Source organism: Rhinichthys klamathensis, unplaced genomic scaffold (assembly GCF_029890125.1).
Source record: "Rhinichthys klamathensis goyatoka isolate OS25496 unplaced genomic scaffold, OSU_Roscu_1.1 h1tg000391l_1, whole genome shotgun sequence".
NCBI classification, from domain to species: Eukaryota; Metazoa; Chordata; class Actinopteri; order Cypriniformes; family Leuciscidae; genus Rhinichthys; species Rhinichthys klamathensis.
In genome coordinates this window covers 655,865-674,918 of record NW_026606894.1, presented here as the reverse complement: position 1 = coordinate 674,918, position 19,054 = coordinate 655,865, and the positions used below count along the sequence as shown (strand labels likewise).

At 39.2% G+C, this 19,054-nt stretch overlaps 1 protein-coding gene across 1 annotated transcript in view; it reads left to right on the top strand.

Annotated features, from left to right (window-relative positions):
• kcnj5 (potassium inwardly rectifying channel subfamily J member 5) overlaps positions 1-13,971 on the top strand; it is a 55,137-nt gene extending 41,166 nt beyond the window's left edge. Inside the window, exons 2-4 of the mRNA XM_056234254.1 lie at positions 2,759-2,841; positions 4,529-5,405; positions 13,175-13,971. Coding sequence (XP_056090229.1) covers positions 2,779-2,841; positions 4,529-5,405; positions 13,175-13,518 — 1,284 coding nt within the window. The 5' untranslated portion in view covers positions 2,759-2,778 and the 3' untranslated portion in view covers positions 13,519-13,971. The remainder of the gene's footprint in view (positions 1-2,758; positions 2,842-4,528; positions 5,406-13,174) is intronic.
• The last annotated feature ends 5,083 nt before the right edge of the window (positions 13,972-19,054 follow it).

Sequence of the window (19,054 nt, the reverse complement as noted above, 5' to 3'; positions counted from 1 at the left end):
TCTCCAGCGAGGCCGGCCTTCAAATTCCTGTAAAATTACAAATTGAATTTAGCTATATTACGAGAGGCTTTCTATCTAGGGTGCACTAATTAGTCAGAGATCAGCTGTTGGCCAATACATATAACACCAGGTTTTGTGTGTTTAGCTCTTCGCGGTGATGATTATCTCATTCCCGACTGTGAGGGTTATTTTCTCCGAGCTCAAACTGTGTGTGTGTGGCCATTACAGGGCATGGAAGAAAAATATGCAGCAGCATTTTGTGGTAATTTGCTCCCGGGGTTCATCGGTTCACCTGATTACTCTACATTGATTTGCTCTCCTAGATGATCAATACCTATTTTAAGGTCTTTTTTTTTTTTTAAGCGATGGGGGATTTGAAAAATATCCCCCTAAATAGAGAGCATTATCTCTCTCTCTCTGGTTCTCACTCGCTTCCTTTTTTACTCTGTGTTTCAGAAGAAAATATCTATGCCATTACTTAACTAATATCCTAAACAGCTTTCAGATCCCTTAGTGAGTGAACATGACTGGCATGACTTGCAGATATGCTGTCGGGGATCAATTTTTTGCTGTCATTTGTCACCTTATGCAAGCGATTAGCATAGACGAAGCTGCGTGATATTAGCGACGGGAGCACAGGTGCAGTGTGGGAGTGACCAGGATCTGGAGCTGAATGATTGCTTAATGCACCATGTCATAACATCTGAACTAGAAGTTAAACTAACAGAAATCCAGTTTTCCATAACATTGACCTGTTAATGGAAACAAAACAATACAGTTAGATGAAACGTAAAAACCTAGTGAACGTAGGCAGGGGTGTCCAAACTTCGCAGGACAGGAGCAGGGTCGGACACACCTAAGTTAAGGCGTGTTGAACTTGATTTCTGTTGGACCTCTTTGTTGATCCTGGAACAAGATTAAAAATAAAAAAAATAAAAAAAATAGAATGAAAAGAATGAATAAATGAACATTACAATCGTTTATGTCAAGTTTTGGCTTACAACCAGGGTTAGATGCTTCTACATCAGTGTAACATCCCAACGCTATCTCACGACCAATTCGTCCGAATTTGACGAGTGATTAAAAGATGGCTAATTCGTACAAATTCGTACGACCTCACTCGTACGAATTTGTACGATTTGTCTAAACCCACGTGATGGGTAGGTTTAGGGGCGGGGTCAGGGGTAGGTCATTCGTACGAATTCATACGAATTGGGCAACTCGTCAAATATGTACGTTTTAGCAAAAATCGGACTAATTCGTACGAGTGAGGTCGTACGAATTGTTACGAATTAGCCATCTTTTAATCACTCGTCAAATTCGGACGAATTGGTCGTGAGATCGGGTTGAACATCCCACTGATGTTAGGGATAAGTTGTGGTAGGGTTGGGTTTAGGGGTGGGGATGTATTAGGAATACATTTTCGGACAGAAATGTTGTTCCAGGATCAACAAAATATGTTGATCCAGGAACATGTCTTACTTGGCAAAATCATGGTGCATCATAGACACTCCATTTGCGTAAACTATTTTATTTATTTATTTATATATTTATTTACATATTTATTTATTTATTTATTTATTTATTTCATTTTAGTTTATTTTAGTTTATTTTAGTTTGTTTATTAATTATGTCCAGATTATTTAAATTAATTTAATTTAATTTAATTTAATTTAATTTTATTTTATTTTATTTTATTTTATTTTATTTTATTTTATTTTATTTTATTTTATTTTATTTTATTTTACTGTTCAGATCTTCTAACTACAGAAAAGTCTCAATAAAATAGCTCATTTAAATAAAGATTCATCAAAAGGATTCAGGATATCATCTTTTTGTCCTACACTACAGCAGCACTTTCTGCTCAGGCCGTATCAGCTCAGAGAGTAGCTCAATAGATTTGACAGGTGAACAGTAAAAGTGTCCGAATGGAGATAGCGAGCTGCCAGGAGCGAGGAGTATATACACAGAGGTGCTCACCCAGGTTGGCGTAACTTCTGTGTGTTAGTATGACGGAGAGCTTGACTGGATGATGGAGACAGCAGCAGCTTTCATGGCGTGACGGTGCTGATGCAGTCAGTCTTTAGGGAGCAGGGAACAGCTGAGACTGCCAGTCTGTTTTAGGCACAAATTAAACTCAATCCACACACTCAGAAAGTACATCTCCCTTGTGAGCTTTGATTTAATCCTTCAAGTAACCATCGGAGATGTTCTCCCAAAGGTGTCCGTGTGTGTGCGTCTTACAGTCACGTCACATTTAAGCAGTCAGGTTAAGTTATTCTGTTTGCCCATTAGAGAGTCAAACAGCCATGGTCGAACAGCTTTTCCCGAGGTGTTTGACATGATAAATCTGTTTACTCACCTAATTGAGAGAGGGTGAGACAGTGAGTGAGATATTAGCTGATCAGATTAACGCTGATTTTGAATGATCCTTGTTTGCTCATGTGAATCTGTAAACAGTGGTAATCCTAAAACCAACCATTCCATGTTTCCATAGGACACAATAATCCATGTAATGACATTTGTCCATCCAAAAGCAATAATGCTAATGTATCGAGGCTTAGCCCATGCTCAGACTAGTAAATCCCTAGGATCATTGACTATTCATTAAGGTCTACTCAATATTGTTTTCCCCTAATTAAAAGTGTTACACACAAGGAAACGTGTTTAAAAGCATAGTGTGCATGGTTATTTACTAAGCAATAAGCATGGGCAATTGTGTTGTTTTATTCTTTTGAGTTATCTCTCTCTGTTTCAGGTTTGCAGTCGAAGCTGAGGATGGCAGGAGATTCTCGCGTCCACATGGACCACGACATGGAGATAGGAGTGACTCCGAGAGAGGTCAGCCGGCCCCAATATCACTGGCAGCTTCAGTAGTGGTGTAAAATGAGCATCTACTGTAGTAGATCACCCAGCCTACATGCACGCAAACCATACAACTATGCATATTATACAATCAAAATAAGAGGAATGTTTATGTATTTACGTTTTCAGTATATTTGAATCATTAATAAATCAAAAGACCTTGGCCTTCGAATACGTTTTATTTTTTTATTAATAATGTGGGAGGCTGAAAAACACTGGGAACTAAATAATGGGTCAAGGACGTAATTAACTATAAAATCCAGGCAACAGTTGTCAACAATCTGCATTGTGTGCTGTTCTTACATTATAATTGTCAGGCCATTGCATGGTCATTATACTATGTTATGGCTATTAAATAAAATAGCTGGTTACACATTATCTGTGTAATAATCTAAATATATACATATTTTATATTTTTATAAAGTTCTGTATGTTGTGTGGATATTGTTATGAATTTAAATAATTTGTTTAAATGTATAATAATTAATGCATATTTTTATATTTATCATATAATCTATATAATTAATGCATAGTTCATTTATGACTTTAAAATGAATACTGAATGTAATATCTCTCTATCTTGAAGTACAAAGTTGGAGGCACACCAAATACTAAAAATTGGCTCTTGTTGTAGATATTTATTTTGCGATGTTTACAAAAAGTGTCTGTTTTATATATTTTTTTTATTTTTTGCCCAAGATCTGGCTTTGTTTTACAGAAAATGGAGGGCCGCAGGTGTTTGTGCAGCATGAGGTCTCTGTTTGTGCCAGTCTTTTTCATAAGCACTTTAAGGCTTGCCTACAGTATAATTGGCTGCCACCAGCTTAACATGATTCCACATTTCAATTAACAAACAAGTACAATCTTCAACAAATGGAGAGACAATGTGCCAAAGCGTCCTTGTCTCATGTGGAGGACACTGTGCTGTTGAATTGGGAGGGAGGCAAGGATTCTTATCTGGGCTTGCCAGTGTCCCATAGGGAAGAGGAAGGCAATGGGGGAAGTGTCCCATTGAGCTGTCATAGAACAAAAAATTAAAAAAATGGACTGGGGCCAAAGATAGAGAGCAAAAGAGAGTCATGGGGATGAAAAGAGCAGCACTAGAAAAAAGAAAAAGCCACCAGTGCTTTTACAATGTTGCAGTAATCTGCATGTGCCGTATGTGCCGAGACGTACTGTGAAAATGTCATGACAGTAGCAAAGATCAGAGCACTTACGTTGTTAGGAAGGAACAGCGGGAACGTACCTCTGCTTGATGTTGGCAACTATGTGATCCATGGCTGTCATTGCCTGGCTTATAGCAGCTCAGTGAAGAGATAGGCTGAGGCAGATGGGAGCCATGTTGACCTGGCATGCAAAATATGCTACGTAGATGATTCTGGTGGGACTAGATTGCAACACCATATGACGTGTTGGAAGCATCACATCCTGCATGTATTATTCCTCAACAAACCAATGGTCTCCCTAGAACTCCCTAACAGTGATGCTTAATATAGGTCTACAGGTTCAGACTTGCTGATATTGTAGCCGTTTTATCATCATCATCATCATCATTATTTTGAATCAGTTGCTTACTCTGGAAGGAAAAGCTCAGCAAAGATTTCTATGTCACATTGATCCTGTTACCCAAGAATGAATTTGTTACTTTTTCTCTCTCTTACAGCAGGTGAAGAAACTCCCCAAGCACCTGAGGGAATCACAAATCCCTACGGATCGCACCCACCTCATCTCAGATCCTGTTAAGAAACCCCGCCAGCGCTATGTACAGAAAGACGGCAAGTGCAATGTCCATCATGGAAACGTTCAAGAGACATATCGCTATCTCAGCGACCTCTTCACAACACTGGTTGACTTACGTTGGCGCCTCAGTTTCTTTATTTTCACCTTGGTCTATGTGGTCAACTGGCTCTTCTTTGGGTTTTTGTGGTGGCTTATCGCGCTCATACGAGGAGATCTCCTACACGGCGATGAGGAGGGCTGGACCCCATGTGTGGAAAACCTCAACAGCTTTGTCTCGGCTTTCCTCTTTTCCATTGAAACTGAGACCACCATTGGCTACGGCTACCGTGTCATCACGGAGAAGTGCCCAGAAGGGATCATACTTCTACTGATACAGGCCATCTTGGGGTCCATTGTCAACGCCATGATGGTGGGCTGCATGTTCGTAAAGATCTCGCAACCCAAGAACCGAGCAGAGACGCTGATGTTCTCCCACAAGGCCGTGATATCTGTGAGGGACAACAAGATGTGCCTGATGTTTAGAGTGGGTGACCTGAGGAATTCCCACATTGTGGAAGCGTCAATCCGTGCCAAACTTATTCGTTCGCAGCAGACCAAGGAGGGCGAGTTCATTCCGCTCAACCAGACGGACATCAACATTGGCTTTGACACAGGAGACGATCGCCTCTTCCTGGTGTCGCCTCTCATTATCTCACACGAGATCAATGAGAAGAGTCCTTTCTGGGAGATGTCCCGGGCTCAGATAGAAAAGGAAGAGTTTGAGATTGTCGTCATCTTGGAGGGCATGGTCGAAGCTACAGGTATGTTCTCCTTGACATCAAGCAATTCAACTCTTGACCTGTAAGTGTCATAGTCTCCATGAGTTAGAAATGACAGAAATAAAGCTTTGCATTAACCCCCTCTATACTATCAGTCATTTGGAATGGCTTCAAGGAGCAAGTTGTGCATTAACTGCCAAGCTCTGCAGTTGACCTCAATGAATTTTCCATTATTATTTTTTTGTGGCAAGCGAGGAACTTAAAGGTCAGTCATTTAAATATACAAAACTGCTCCGGCATTATTCATTTGCTGACAGTGCTGAGTCATCCCTTCCATAAGTATGCTGACTACACGAAATAACATTTAAAAACTGACAAGAAGATAAATGTTTTGATATTGATGCTGTGTTTCCGACACATGAGTTGGGTTGGGTCTGAGAGCCTCTTGTTGTCTGGCTAGCCATGTCCTTGCAAACCTGTCCAGGCTGGAAAGAGGTGAAAGGTGATGAAAGTACTCCGGGTATGTTCCACTCTGCTGGAGGGGATCCTTTGTAAAGCTTATTGGAGCAAAAAAAAGTTGCTTTTTCCACTCTTCATTTTAATTAACATTGTTCCAGTTCTTAGGTCAGTGAAACTCAATAACGGTCAGGCAGTTCAATGAGGAAACTGCTTTTAAAATGTCTTTGAGAGCACAGTATTATACCTTAAGACATCAGTAGGCTACATTCAGACTGCAGGCAAAAGTGGCCCAAATCTGATTTTTTTGCTCAGATCTGATTTTTTTTTTTTATAACAGTGAGAACAGCGCAAAACTTGTGGAATATGATCTTTTCGATTCTGATTTGGGCCACTTCTATATGTGGTCTTACAGCATGATCTCATGAAATATGCTCTCTATGCTGTAGCACGCATTGTATTTATCGTGCAATTTGTACGTGAAAATTACTTTTTACGTGCATATGATACGCAGTTTTGCACTTTATGGCGTGTAATTTATACACTTTATACCCCACACCATTAATCCTACCCAAGGTGTTTACAATGCATATCATATGCACGTAAAAAAAACTATTTTTCGTGTATAAATTGCACGATAAATACAACGCATGCTATAGAGACGCATTTCATGAGATCGGGTTGGGTCCTAAATCAGATGTAGGTCGGATGTTTTGCAATGCGACCTCAGTCATATCGGAATTCATGCAACTTTTACGTCACTCTAGATCGACATTTGTCACAATTCTGCGCTGATGGGATGGTGAGCTGTTATACCAACACATTCTCATCCTTTGGCGTCATATAGGTGACGCCATATGACATTTCGTCGAAATCTTACGCACATGGCATCCTTTAGCGTCAATATAACACGCACTGTTATGGGTAGGTTTAGGTCTGGGGTAGGGTTACGGTTATGACGCCTTGGGATCGCCTGCGCACAAATTCGCTGGCTTCTGCGGCACATAACCTTATAAATAAACACGTAAATGCTGACTTCAGTTACCTCCATATTTACTTCCGTTTGACAGTGTGCTGCGTGCCGTTGTCGTTCTTTTGTTCATGCGGTTCAGTTCACGACCGTAACCAATTAACACTCGAATCTGATATTGGCCACATTTAAAAGATAATGTGAACAGCCAAACAAACAAACAAAAAAATCGGATCTGAACAATAAATCAGGACTGAGCATTAAGGCTTGCAGTGTTGCACGTAGCCTAAAACACACTACACAACAAAGAGCCCAGGGTGTTGTGGCATTCAGATTGATTATTAATAATGCTATTAATGGGGAGGTACTGTAGCAGTCCTGAGACAGTTTGTTCAATTTTCAGGGCCATCTAATTTTTCCATTACTTAAAAAATGTGTCATAGTCTGCTTAACGCAATCAATGTAATATTATTTAGGAACAGTCTGTACTAGGTTAAGCAATACCAGTTTAATACCTGGGCTTTAGCAGCAAACATATGCCATCTGAATATATGAAAGTGGATGGATTTATCTAGAGATCTCATTCTCAGCTACTTGGTTAACCTTGCAGAACACTGTGTGCAATATTGATTTGAGAAGATTTCTTTATTCTTGGGGCTGTTTGGGGAATAAAGAGGCCTGTATTGTCTAATTGCAGATTCATTCCCAGGCTGAAACATTTCCCATGGTTTATCAGATATATCAGGTGAATGTTTGCAATTCAAATTACTTATTGGGCCTTTGTCCAAAAAGAACTTACACTGCTAATCTAAATCCAATTTATTATACATGCTTCCCCGTGAAGGCATCCAATTTTTTGCTTGTTTTGCAGTGAATACCAATGAGGATTCAGCAAAGAAAAGGTGAAAAGCATTGTATGATTTCATGCATTCTTAATGCAAAAATTTGCATGTTTGGAGGTTTTTATTCCACAAACATGCAATTCTTATTGATTGATTTATCCAAGGATCTAATGGGAAGAATTTAATCTTACACTAACCTTGCTCTGGGCCCTAGACGCCATATGACATATCAGCAGTCTCCTCAACCTTCCTGTCACTATGAAATGTTTCCCACTTTCCACTGTAGAGATGTGCCTACGTCAGCGCATGTCAATGGCCATGTGCTATGATGTCTTTGATCTCCTGAAGTCTGTGTAAATTACGCCTTTGACAGATCACCAGGTATAGATCAGAGTGCTGTTGGCCAGGATAAGCCTATACAAATAGGCTCGCTGACCAGATCGAAGTCATTGCTAATGAGGGATGATGGCTTCCTTTAGATGTGCAGTACAGAGAGCTAATGACCTGGTGTGTGTAATAAGGTCACAAACATCCAGGTGTCTGATTTGTCAAATTTAGCAATGCTTTAATTCAGCCCTGGCATGTGTCAGAGATGATGGATAGCCGCTTTGGTCTAGTCTATTATTTTTCCAGTAGTGAGGGTCAGGAGTTCTATAGGGAGTCTCTCGAGTACTCCTTGCAATTTGCATGAACGTGACGAGACTGTAATGATGGTTAGTCAGATGTAATTTGCATCATATAATTGTTGCTACATAAGCAGTTTTCGTTGTAGAAATGTGCTTGATCCTGAACGATACGATCGGGAACAACAGCTTTTCCCTAATGAAAGATTCATCACACTGCAGAACAAGACATCCAAACATATTTGAGACACTCTGTTCCAAAAGCTATAGTGAGCTGACTACATAGGCAGCAGTTTAAAGGATTAGTTCATTTCAGAATACAAATTTCCTGATCATTTACTCACCCCCATTTCATCCAAGATGTTCATGTCTTTCTTTCTTCAGTCGAAAAGAAATGAAGGTTTTTGAGGAAAACATTCTAGGATTTTTGTCCATATAATGGACTTCAGTGGTTATTAACTGATTGAAGGTCCAGATGTGAGTTCCAGTGCAGCTTCAAAGTCTCGACACGATCCCAGCCGAGGAATAAGAGTCTTATCTAGACAAACCATCGGTCATTTTCTAATAAAATCATATATACTTTTCAACCACAAATGCTCGTCTTGCACTAGCTGTGATGCGCCACACATTACGTAATCACGTTGGAAAGGTCAGGCGGTAACGTGACATAAGCGGAAAATGTAACTCCATCTCATTTTCTAGTCCAACTTCAAAATCGTCTGACATCTTTGGTTTACCTTTTTGTTTATTTTTAAATTCTTTTGTAAAGGGCGTTTGACTTGGTCTTTGCACGTTGGCTTTGTAAACACTAGGTCTGTACTTCTGCCTACGTCACGCGTGACCTTTCAACGTGATTATGTAATGTGTGGCGCATCACTGTGCTAGTGTAAGTTAAGTTGTCATTAAAAAGTATATAAATGTTTTTTTTTTAGAAAATAAGTGATGGTTTGTCTAGATCAGACTCTTACTCCTCGGCTGGATCGTGTCGAGACTTTGAAGCTGCACTGAAACTCACATCTGGACCTTCGACCCGTTGGACCCCATTGAAGTCACCATATGGAGAAAAATCCTTGAATGTTTCTCTCAAAAACCTTTATTTCTTTTCGACTGAAGAAAGAAAGACATGAACATCTTGGATGATGTGGGGAGAGTAAATAATCAGGATTTTTTTTATTCTGGAGTGAACTAATCCTTTAAAGCTTAATTTGCTAACTTTGATTATGCTACCTCTTAGGCTCAATCCCAATTCACCCCTTGCCCCTACCCCTTGTTTTCGAGTGTACCCCTTGGCCCTTAAAACAGAGTTACAAGGGCCAAGGGGTTAAAATATTACCCTACGAAATGGAACAACCCTTCATGAACCCGAAACGTCATCAGTCGTCGGCGATGGCTCTGCCGTTACAGAGTTTTTACAGGATTTCTCCATGACAACGACTGACAATCTTGACTTTTGCTGCTCTTAACTTTGAGGAAACATGATGCTTATAACGTTCCTTCCTCGAAATGTATGTCTTTTCTGTTTCGGAAAGGTAATTTATTATACAATTTCTTAATTTAAATGACTATATTATTATTATAAGAGTAAACAAAGTGCACGGTGGTGTCATCTGGCGCTAAATTTAAATGTTTAACCGTTTGCGAAGCCATCTCGCCGGTGATTCGCGATGTATTCTGCGAACTTTCTCGTAGCCTCTGAAAAATCTCAGTTTCGAGGGCTATGTAGCCCTACCCCTCAGCCCTAACCTCGATCTCAACAAGAATCGGGACACCCTACCCCTTGACGTGAACGCGCAAAACGGAGGGGCAAGGGGTGAATTGGGATTGAGCCTTAAGATGCTTTCTTTTCCAAGCATTGCACACATTATTTGCTGAGAAGACAAAAGCATTGCAATGAAATGTTGATTATCAAAACAATTCTTCAGCAAAAAGCAAATATTTCAATCTGACTGTTCTACCACATGTGCTTGATATGATATTTTAGCAACATCTTTAAGCCAAACTCTGGTGTGCTTTGTGTAAGGAGCGCTACATATTAGTACTTGATACCTACATAGGGCATTTAAAGTTGATCATTGGTATTGCTTCTGGGCTGGCTATTATGCAGTACAATTAACACTGAAAGTTTATAAGCAGATCACAAATGTCTAACCATATGGATTTAAAATCAATCGGGTTTTGGATGCTTGTCTTCTCATCAGCATAATAAATGCCTAAAACACAGCAGCCCATTGAGTGCTCATAACCAACCAGCATCTACTAAACATGTCCGATGGCATTGAGATAGGCCTCTCTGTGTTTTAAGTAGAACCCATTAACTTTCCATTCATTTTGCTATTAATGAGTCTCAAACCCACAGAAAAGAACTTGCTTTGAATTAATGTTCTATAACTAATATAGATTTTTAAAGGCTGGCTTTATGAGGTGGTGTGTTGATTAAGGGAGGAACTGCGGAGGCAGTTTAAAGGTTATTGATGTGTGCTTGAACAGTTTAAATTTTAACGCTGACTATTAGTGCTGGATTTTCATTTAAAGCTCAGACAAACCTGTGGAGAATTCTGGCGTCCTCGGTGGTTTTCACTTCTCATGTCTATGAACCATAAGATAAGTGCTAAGTGCTTAACCAATATTTGTTTACAGATTTGTTTAATTACCCAGGTGAGTTACATGGCATTTGATATCATGTGTACTAATCCATGCACACAGATTTATAATATAATTCATAATGTAGTACGTTAAAGCGAAATGATGAAAATGGCAAAGACAACAGCAGCTCCTATATTGGTGCTTCTTATCAGAGGAGAAATGATAGCACTCATATGTGTCAGTAGCTTTCAGTGTCACCGTTGTTCTCCACAAATAGGCATAGGAACTCCTGGCCTTGAGGTGCTGTGCCTTTATTTATAGATTTGAAAAGCATCTTCATGCATGAAACCGGCCTTTGCTAGGTTACTGAGATCAACACACCCTCTCCATGTCTTTCACTCAAACACGCACAGAGAAAAAGAGAGTAAACTACAATGCTAAATGAGTTACACACACTCCCACACACTCGTGTCGCTCTAAAACATGTGAAGTAAAGGCAGGGGGAGTCAGGGACTCTCAGAGCGTTACGTTCATTTATGTTTCAATCAATGCAACATTGTAGATCAGTGGTTTTCAATTGGTTTTGCTTCAGGGGGCAGATTTTACATCAAGGGGCGACCCAGCACAGTACTAAGTTTGTTTATGCAAAAGTAGGTAAAAATGTACTTGTAGATCATAGAGATGAATCTTTTAAAAGTACCTTTTCAGATGCCAATGCATGATTATATTATTAATTGCTAATCTCATTAGCATTCAGTGATCCTCTCCCTTCAGTGACGGGCTTGCAACCCTTTTTGGGGTTTTGACGCACCAGTTGAGAACCACTGACGTAGATTGTGACACTGTTGGGTTTATATGCTGTCGTGGTTTAATTCTCTATAATCTTTAATTACAGTTGTATCTATAATATATGACATCACTGAGTATTACACCTATAATCATGAGGTTTTAGTCTAGTATTATTCTTAATGTTTTGCAAAAACATAAATGCAGTGATTAACAACTTGGACTTTTTCCGTGATTACAGGTCTACACTAAAAGTACTGCATGATTTTGAGTTTTTGATCCCATTAAGGCAAAACATAAATTGCTGAGGTGAGACATGCATACAAATTTAGGGAATTTCCTTTTATCCTCTAGCTGTTTTAGAGGGTGTGTATGAGGTCACGTCAAAAGATAATGATCATCTTGAGGTTTTGTTTTTTGTGTTTTGCATCCTGTCTTCTGTGTATGAAAATGGACGTGATGGATGTGGAAGTGGGAAGCACACAGCACATTAACTCAGGTTTACATGAAAACTTAGTGATATGGGCCAACAATTCTGTTTCAAGCTGTTTTCAAATCATCGTAACTGAAGACACACACTGCACCAAATAGTAAATGAAATATGCCGTTTGATCACTGTTATGCCTTTGGCTTCCAGCTCATGCTACATTATGTTACACCCAAAACCATTCAGGAAAGGAAATGTAAAACAATCCGCTTTACAAACAAACTTCACTTCCCTTGGGCACAAACCCAGAATTAGTGACAGAATTAGCACTCCTGTGCAAAACTACTCACTCATCGACTCATTTACTATACGTGTATTGCATTATGTTTTATTTCGCAGGGGAATGTCATTCTTTTTTTGCTTATTATAAATGAATTAATACATTGGTAAAAAATAAAATCTAATAACTAATTCCCCAGTTTGATTTTGCTGCATTTTATTTGCATTTTCAGAAACCATGCAGCAAAGTTTCAATTATATTTCAGGATGCGTCTTTTTAAAAATAAAGCAATAAAAATAAAGTTAACAAACATCCTGAAATATAACTGAGATGAATTTAATTTGATTATTCTTACCACCATTTCCTGTTGCCCAAAAGACAACATAAAGCAAGTAAAAAGTGGCACATCTTACCCCCACGCGAATACGTTGATGGAATTCGATATCCACAGTATGTCATTTTACCACAGAAAGAAGAGAACATTGTGTCATTGAAATAAAAAATGATTGAAAGACAGAAAGCAAAAGCAATGTTGCGATGTGATAGACATTACGGAGCTCTTTTCGTTTCTTGGCTCTAAAATGGCAGCGTAATGTGAAATGCAGCTCACGAACTGATACGGCCCATATCTCACCGCAAAAACGTGTAACTCCAATATCATCTGACCGGTACAGCTATTGTAAACATTGACAGCCTGTCTCATAAATAATTTCTTTCTCTCCCTCTCTCCCCTTTGTCTTTCCTCTGTGTGTGTGTGTGTGTGTGTACATAACCGTGTTCATGTGTCTTTGTATGTACCTGCATGTCTGCGTGTCTGCGCCCATATTTCCCTCCATGTATCCAGGCATGACGTGTCAGGCGCGCAGCTCCTACCTGGACTCGGAAGTGCTGTGGGGCTACCGCTTCACCCCGGTGCTTTCCCTGGAAAAGGGCTTCTACGAAGTCGACTACAACAACTTTCACGACATATACGAGACCAACACCCCCACCTGTAGCGCTAAAGAACTGTCCGCTCGATTAAAAGAGAGCCCGCTCCTCCCTCACCTGCCTCTCCTCAGCCCCGACCTCAGGCAACACACGCCAGACCCCTTCTCCACCCAAACCTCGCGGGACGACACGGAGAAGGACGGCGAGAAGCCGGCGGAGACAAACAATGGCTCTGCCAACCGTTTAGAGGAGAACCCTTGAGGGAAACCCACAGACTCAAGGACTTTGTAGTGACTGGCAAGCTTCTTTCCCCTTGCATGGAGAGATATCCTTGCAAAATCCATGCAATACGACCCTCTAGAGAGCCGAGCTGATGTGTAGATCAAGGTTAGACGCACAAACCGATGAGAACCCGTATATTTATACCGCACACGTTATTGACGCCTACACATACTCGATTTTAGCTTTATCAACTTTGTCGTGCAGATTTTCATGGTATCGATCAACGCCCTGTACCTCAAGGACGAAATAGTAGCCATATATTGTACACATCAGTCCCACCGCAAAATGAACGACCGGGAGGTCAAACCTCTTAATCGAACCATAACAGAAAAGCAGCTTTAATAGAATCCCGATGCAAAGACTCTTACGAGAAATATGAAGCCAAACGCAACGCTTGTGTATTTAACCACGGCGAAGGCCCCCGGTGTTGGTTTCTTTAAGCTATTCTATTGTATGTTTTATCTGCATTATAATGATCAATTTCCCCTAAAGGCCTGTTCACACCAAGACAAATAACTATAAGGATAACTATATTAGCATCCACACATGTTCGGTTTATTATAAGCGCACGCGCAGTTATGTTGTTTGCGGCTTTAAAAGCGTGAGCTCTTTAAACTCAAGTGGATTCTGATTGGCTGTAAATGATTTGATCATTCATTACCTGGAAAAAAAGAGGATGATATTTTCATAATAGTTTTATAATAGTTATCGTCTTTGGTGTGAGCGGGCCTCTTACTGAAGTGCATTATTGCATGTGTTTCGGCTTGAATTTGAGACAATTTGAAGGCTGGGAAATGTTTGCTGGTGCACCCGACAAAAGCACAAGCGCTGCAGTGTGTAAACCTGCAGTACACTAAAATAACGGCGAAGAATGGAAATATTGCACATGGATTGTCTCTGTGAAGGATTGGTTGACCTGCTGAGTTCAGTCTTGCCCTGTCCGCACTCCTGGACTCATATTTTGTCTCTATCACATTTGATTTGTGTGCAAGTTTGAGGCCACGCGCGCGAGACTGTCAGTCCCGTTTCCAAGCGGTCCGAAGAACTGCTTTAAAGCATGAACCCTAACGCAAGTTCTATACACTTTCTGAACAGGGTATTTTCTATAAGGCATGCAGACTTCAAAAACACAAATGCTTTCTACAAAAATTGTACAACTAAATTATGGATGAAGGTGAGAGGAAAGCTCCACTTCCAGCAGAGACTTTACAGAAGAGGTTATCTGCAGTTTAGAGGGATCTCACCTGTGACCAGTCATTTTCACTGAATAATATTATATGCAGGCAATTTACATAAATAAAATGAATAAAGAAACTTATAATTGAAAACTGGTTTTGTTGTTTGTACATGGGGAATAAATTAAAACAATGCAAGATGCAATGTGTGTGGTTCAATTAGAGCAGTTGATAAATGATGATGATGATTTATAGGCGAGAATATTATTAACAAGTGGCTTTGAATATATACACTTTTTTTTCTTCCATATCATCGAACAGGACACACACATTTAGGTTCTTTGAGCTGTTTGTTTTTATATAATTTCCTGCCTTTTGTTGCAAGTCAAATTCAAGATTATCTGAATACATTTTCTTGAAGGTTTCAAATGTCAGGGCATGTGTGCTAATCACTTTTTTCATTCTTATTTATTCTTTTATTTATTACTTATTACCAACTTATGTTTGTTTGTTTGTTTGTTTGTTTGTTTGTGTAATGTATTCAGGACAAACAGACTACACTTTTTTTTTTTTTTACAGCAGATGCTGAGAGTTTTTCTGCTTGGCTCTGAGAAATTTTGTTCCCTTAATTATCTTTTTAACAATATGCTTTGTTCTGGCCATATGTTACGGTGCTCCTTCTGCCCACGTACATATGCATTATTCAAAGATGAGAGAAAATTAGTTATCTGCAGAAATTGGGTCACATAAAAGTTACTTACATTTCTCTAAATGTATCACACATCAAGTTCTTATGAGGAAAATGCCCTAGTGTGCGTGACACAGCCGACTGCGCTGGGAACACATATCAATTCATAATACCTCTGAGTTTAACTGGTGCTTACCCGGGCATGTTCCTCAACATCCGTCTTCATGCTCCCTGAAAGTTGCTTAGCGACAAATAAAATAGTTTAATAAGAACAACAACGGTTCAAATGCCAGACGGCTTACAGTTTTGTCACATAGGATCTAAAATAGGATGGTATTTCATCTCTTTGCACAATACAAGCGATATTGCCTGTGAAACTCAAATAAGCAGCGTAATCCCTCAGTAAAATGCATTTTTGCGTTTACATTGATTTTACCATTGTAGGAAAGCCTAAAATCCTCCAGACTGTGATATTTCTTTAATACATGTCCACAAAAGTTGTGTTTGTGGCCACATGATTAAAGACACCCATGTGTAATACACAGTTACGTATAGGGATGTCCTGAGCCGGTTGTTCAAGCATGTTTTAACTGATCGCTATCAGCTATCCAAGCCATTTTCCGTCAGCTGTCACCAGTGTTCATTTTGAGAGCAAATTTTTGAAAAATGTGCTCATCATCTTCCAGACATCGGTTCTGACTGGATCTCTTCCCAAACAGTCTTTCCTTTACATTTTTATCAACAGTGTCAAAAATGTCAATAGATTTTCGTCATAGTGTTTGTCAATCAAAACTGTTTTTTTTATTTAGTTATCGTCTCGTTTTATAGTTCATTAGCCTGCTGGTTACAGCTGTCAAAGCTGTTATACACCTCAAGCTCCTCACAAAGATTAAAAATGTCCGATTACTGTATTCCGGAAAATAAATCTTTAAGCGGCATTTAAACAAATGCAAAGAAATCGATTTTTTTATAGGCCTATATCAATTGTTTGATCAATTCAAGCGTAACTTTTTTTGTGAGTGGAATGCTTGTTATCTTTCTTTAAAATAAATAGCATGGTTGGACATTTTGTTATGTAATGCATAAGATTTGTAAATGTGACTTAAGTGTGTAAATAGCTTTTGGAGACATACAGTCCTCTGGAAGTGATGTTCACCCAACAAATAGGCCTTTATACTCCAGCTGGACTGAGAACAGGGCCACCATACATATGTCCGCTGGTTTTCAGAGGTATATATTTATATGAAAACAGGCGGTCCAATGGCGTCAGGATGTACGTATTTATACAACAATATGGATTTGTATACATGGATACGTCACAGGAACATGCTGGTCTTCCTTTCTCTTCTCATTGTTTCAAAACAAATATCGATGACAGCGACTATAGGGCTGTTCCCAATTCCCAGTCCATTACCATATTTGGCCATGAGAAACGGATAATGAATACTCCTGAATAACATAAATAATATTCATTCAATTGATTATAGAATTAGCAATATCGAAACATTATGTCCAATAGAAATGATATTTTCCTTGTAAACTCCTAACATGCAACACTTTGAAATGTCTTTTCTAAGAGGATTCGAATGAAAAGAAAGAGCACAGACTGTTGTGTAGTCAAGAAGTCACGCACTATTAAGAAATGCAATGAAACGCAGAGAACAGACTTGTTAGTGCTGTTTGTTTGTGCAAATTTAAGATGGCAAGGGAGAGAAATGCACCGCCGAGAGCCAGCGGTTCTGCATCGGATTGAGAGAGAAAATATCTGGGATATTGTATACAAAGTCAGCTTCTCACGACTGAGGCTTCTTCACACCTGCAGTTAACATGCATTCACAATGATTGGATCACAGTCAAACGGCACTTGACCTCGGTAAAAGTCAGATTCGGTGTAAAAGACACATCACTAAAACACATTCGCTGGTGGTCATGGATGGATTCTGTCCACATTTGAAGTAGATGCTAATGTGTTTTTCTTAATCATGCAGAGATGTGCAAGCAATGGGCCGATATGTGAGCAGCTTTTGTATCTGATTTAATTCTGACATAAAAGAGTAGCCTATAAAGGTCTTAGGGAATGTAATTCCGTTGTCTGTTTCATCACAATATTAATTATACATCTCAGCTGCAATTACATGCATGCATTTGCCAGACATTTTTATCCAACATAATTTACAGTGCTGATTTTTTTATCCGCATTGGTGTTCCCGATTGGTTTCTCTATCAGAGATTTGCAGGATCAGTCTAGTATGCATCAAATCATCATGTGTTAGACTTATACAACAGTCCTAGATCAAATCCCTTGGTCAAGTCTAACCCTCCCACATTGGAAAGTTTCTTCTGCAGTCCTCCAGACATTTCTGATGCTGAGATCTATTTGAGAGTCTTACAGTAAAGCAACCATTGTTTTCCAAGAGCTCAGAAAACAAGGCATTCAAGAGATTTCAGCCAGTTATTATAGACAAACATCAAAACTGATCATCCACTATTTGCTCAAGTGTCAAAAATGAAAATTTCATTTAAAAGATGTGCATTCAATGCGCCGTTCTTCTTGAATGGCATTTGTGGTCGAGAGTAGAAAGGCAAGCAAAACAGTCATTTAATCTCTTTCACTCTTTATGGAAATGCAAGGTTTATTCATGTAGTGAGACTCTACACACATACACACACATACATTATATATATATAGAGAGAGAGAGAGAGATTTTGAAAATAATGTTTAATATATTTACACTCACACAAGGTGTAGAACAAATGTTACACTCTAAAAATGCTGGGTTGTTTCAACCCAAATATGGGTCAAATATGGACAAACTCAAATGTTGGGTTAAAAATGTAATTAAAAAATTTACAGTTGAAAGTGAAAGTTGAAGTTGGGTTAAATTTGAAATTACATTTTTAACCCAACATTTGGGTTTGTCCATATTTGACCCAAATTTGTGTTAAAACAACCCAGCATCGTTTGGAGTGTATAAATACATTTCACTTGACGCCGCTTACACCACATGGCATTCATTTCACTCCATTTCACTTACTCGCTTTACATTTAGACTTGTTGTCAGTGAATCTCCAACACATCATTATGATGCAGCGAGGATGTGTTTGTTCTGGATGAGCATTTATAAGTTTATCTACGGAGGACACCCACTGCAGTTTCCTGCTGGAACATGATTTCTCAGTCTTATCACGGACAACATGCGTTTGTAAGGCCACATCTGTACAGAGAAGCTGCTAACAGAGATCTGGTGCTCTTTCTCTGGTCCCAGGTCTGTTCTGATAGCATTAAAAAACATGCTTGATGCAAACAATACAGTTTATATAACAGCGCACAGATTGACTGGATTAAAATCCTAAACCATTGAAATAAAGACTGTGCTCATCTGAACATCCATTATGGTTAATTGAGTGTTGAAAGAGACAGGTACTCTTCAATCTGACTGCCAAAATTGATGGATTTCAAGCACCACAGAATTATGCAACATTTCCATCCATGAGTTGATCCGTCGCAGAGATGGTTTTCACACTGTGCAGAGGACAAAAGCATCTGTGGAAAATGGCTGCACTAAACAGAAAATTGGGATGATTTTCAAGGTTTCTCTCGCAGCTCCATCAATCTTGGAGCAAGAACATATGGCTGAGCTGAGAAGGAAAA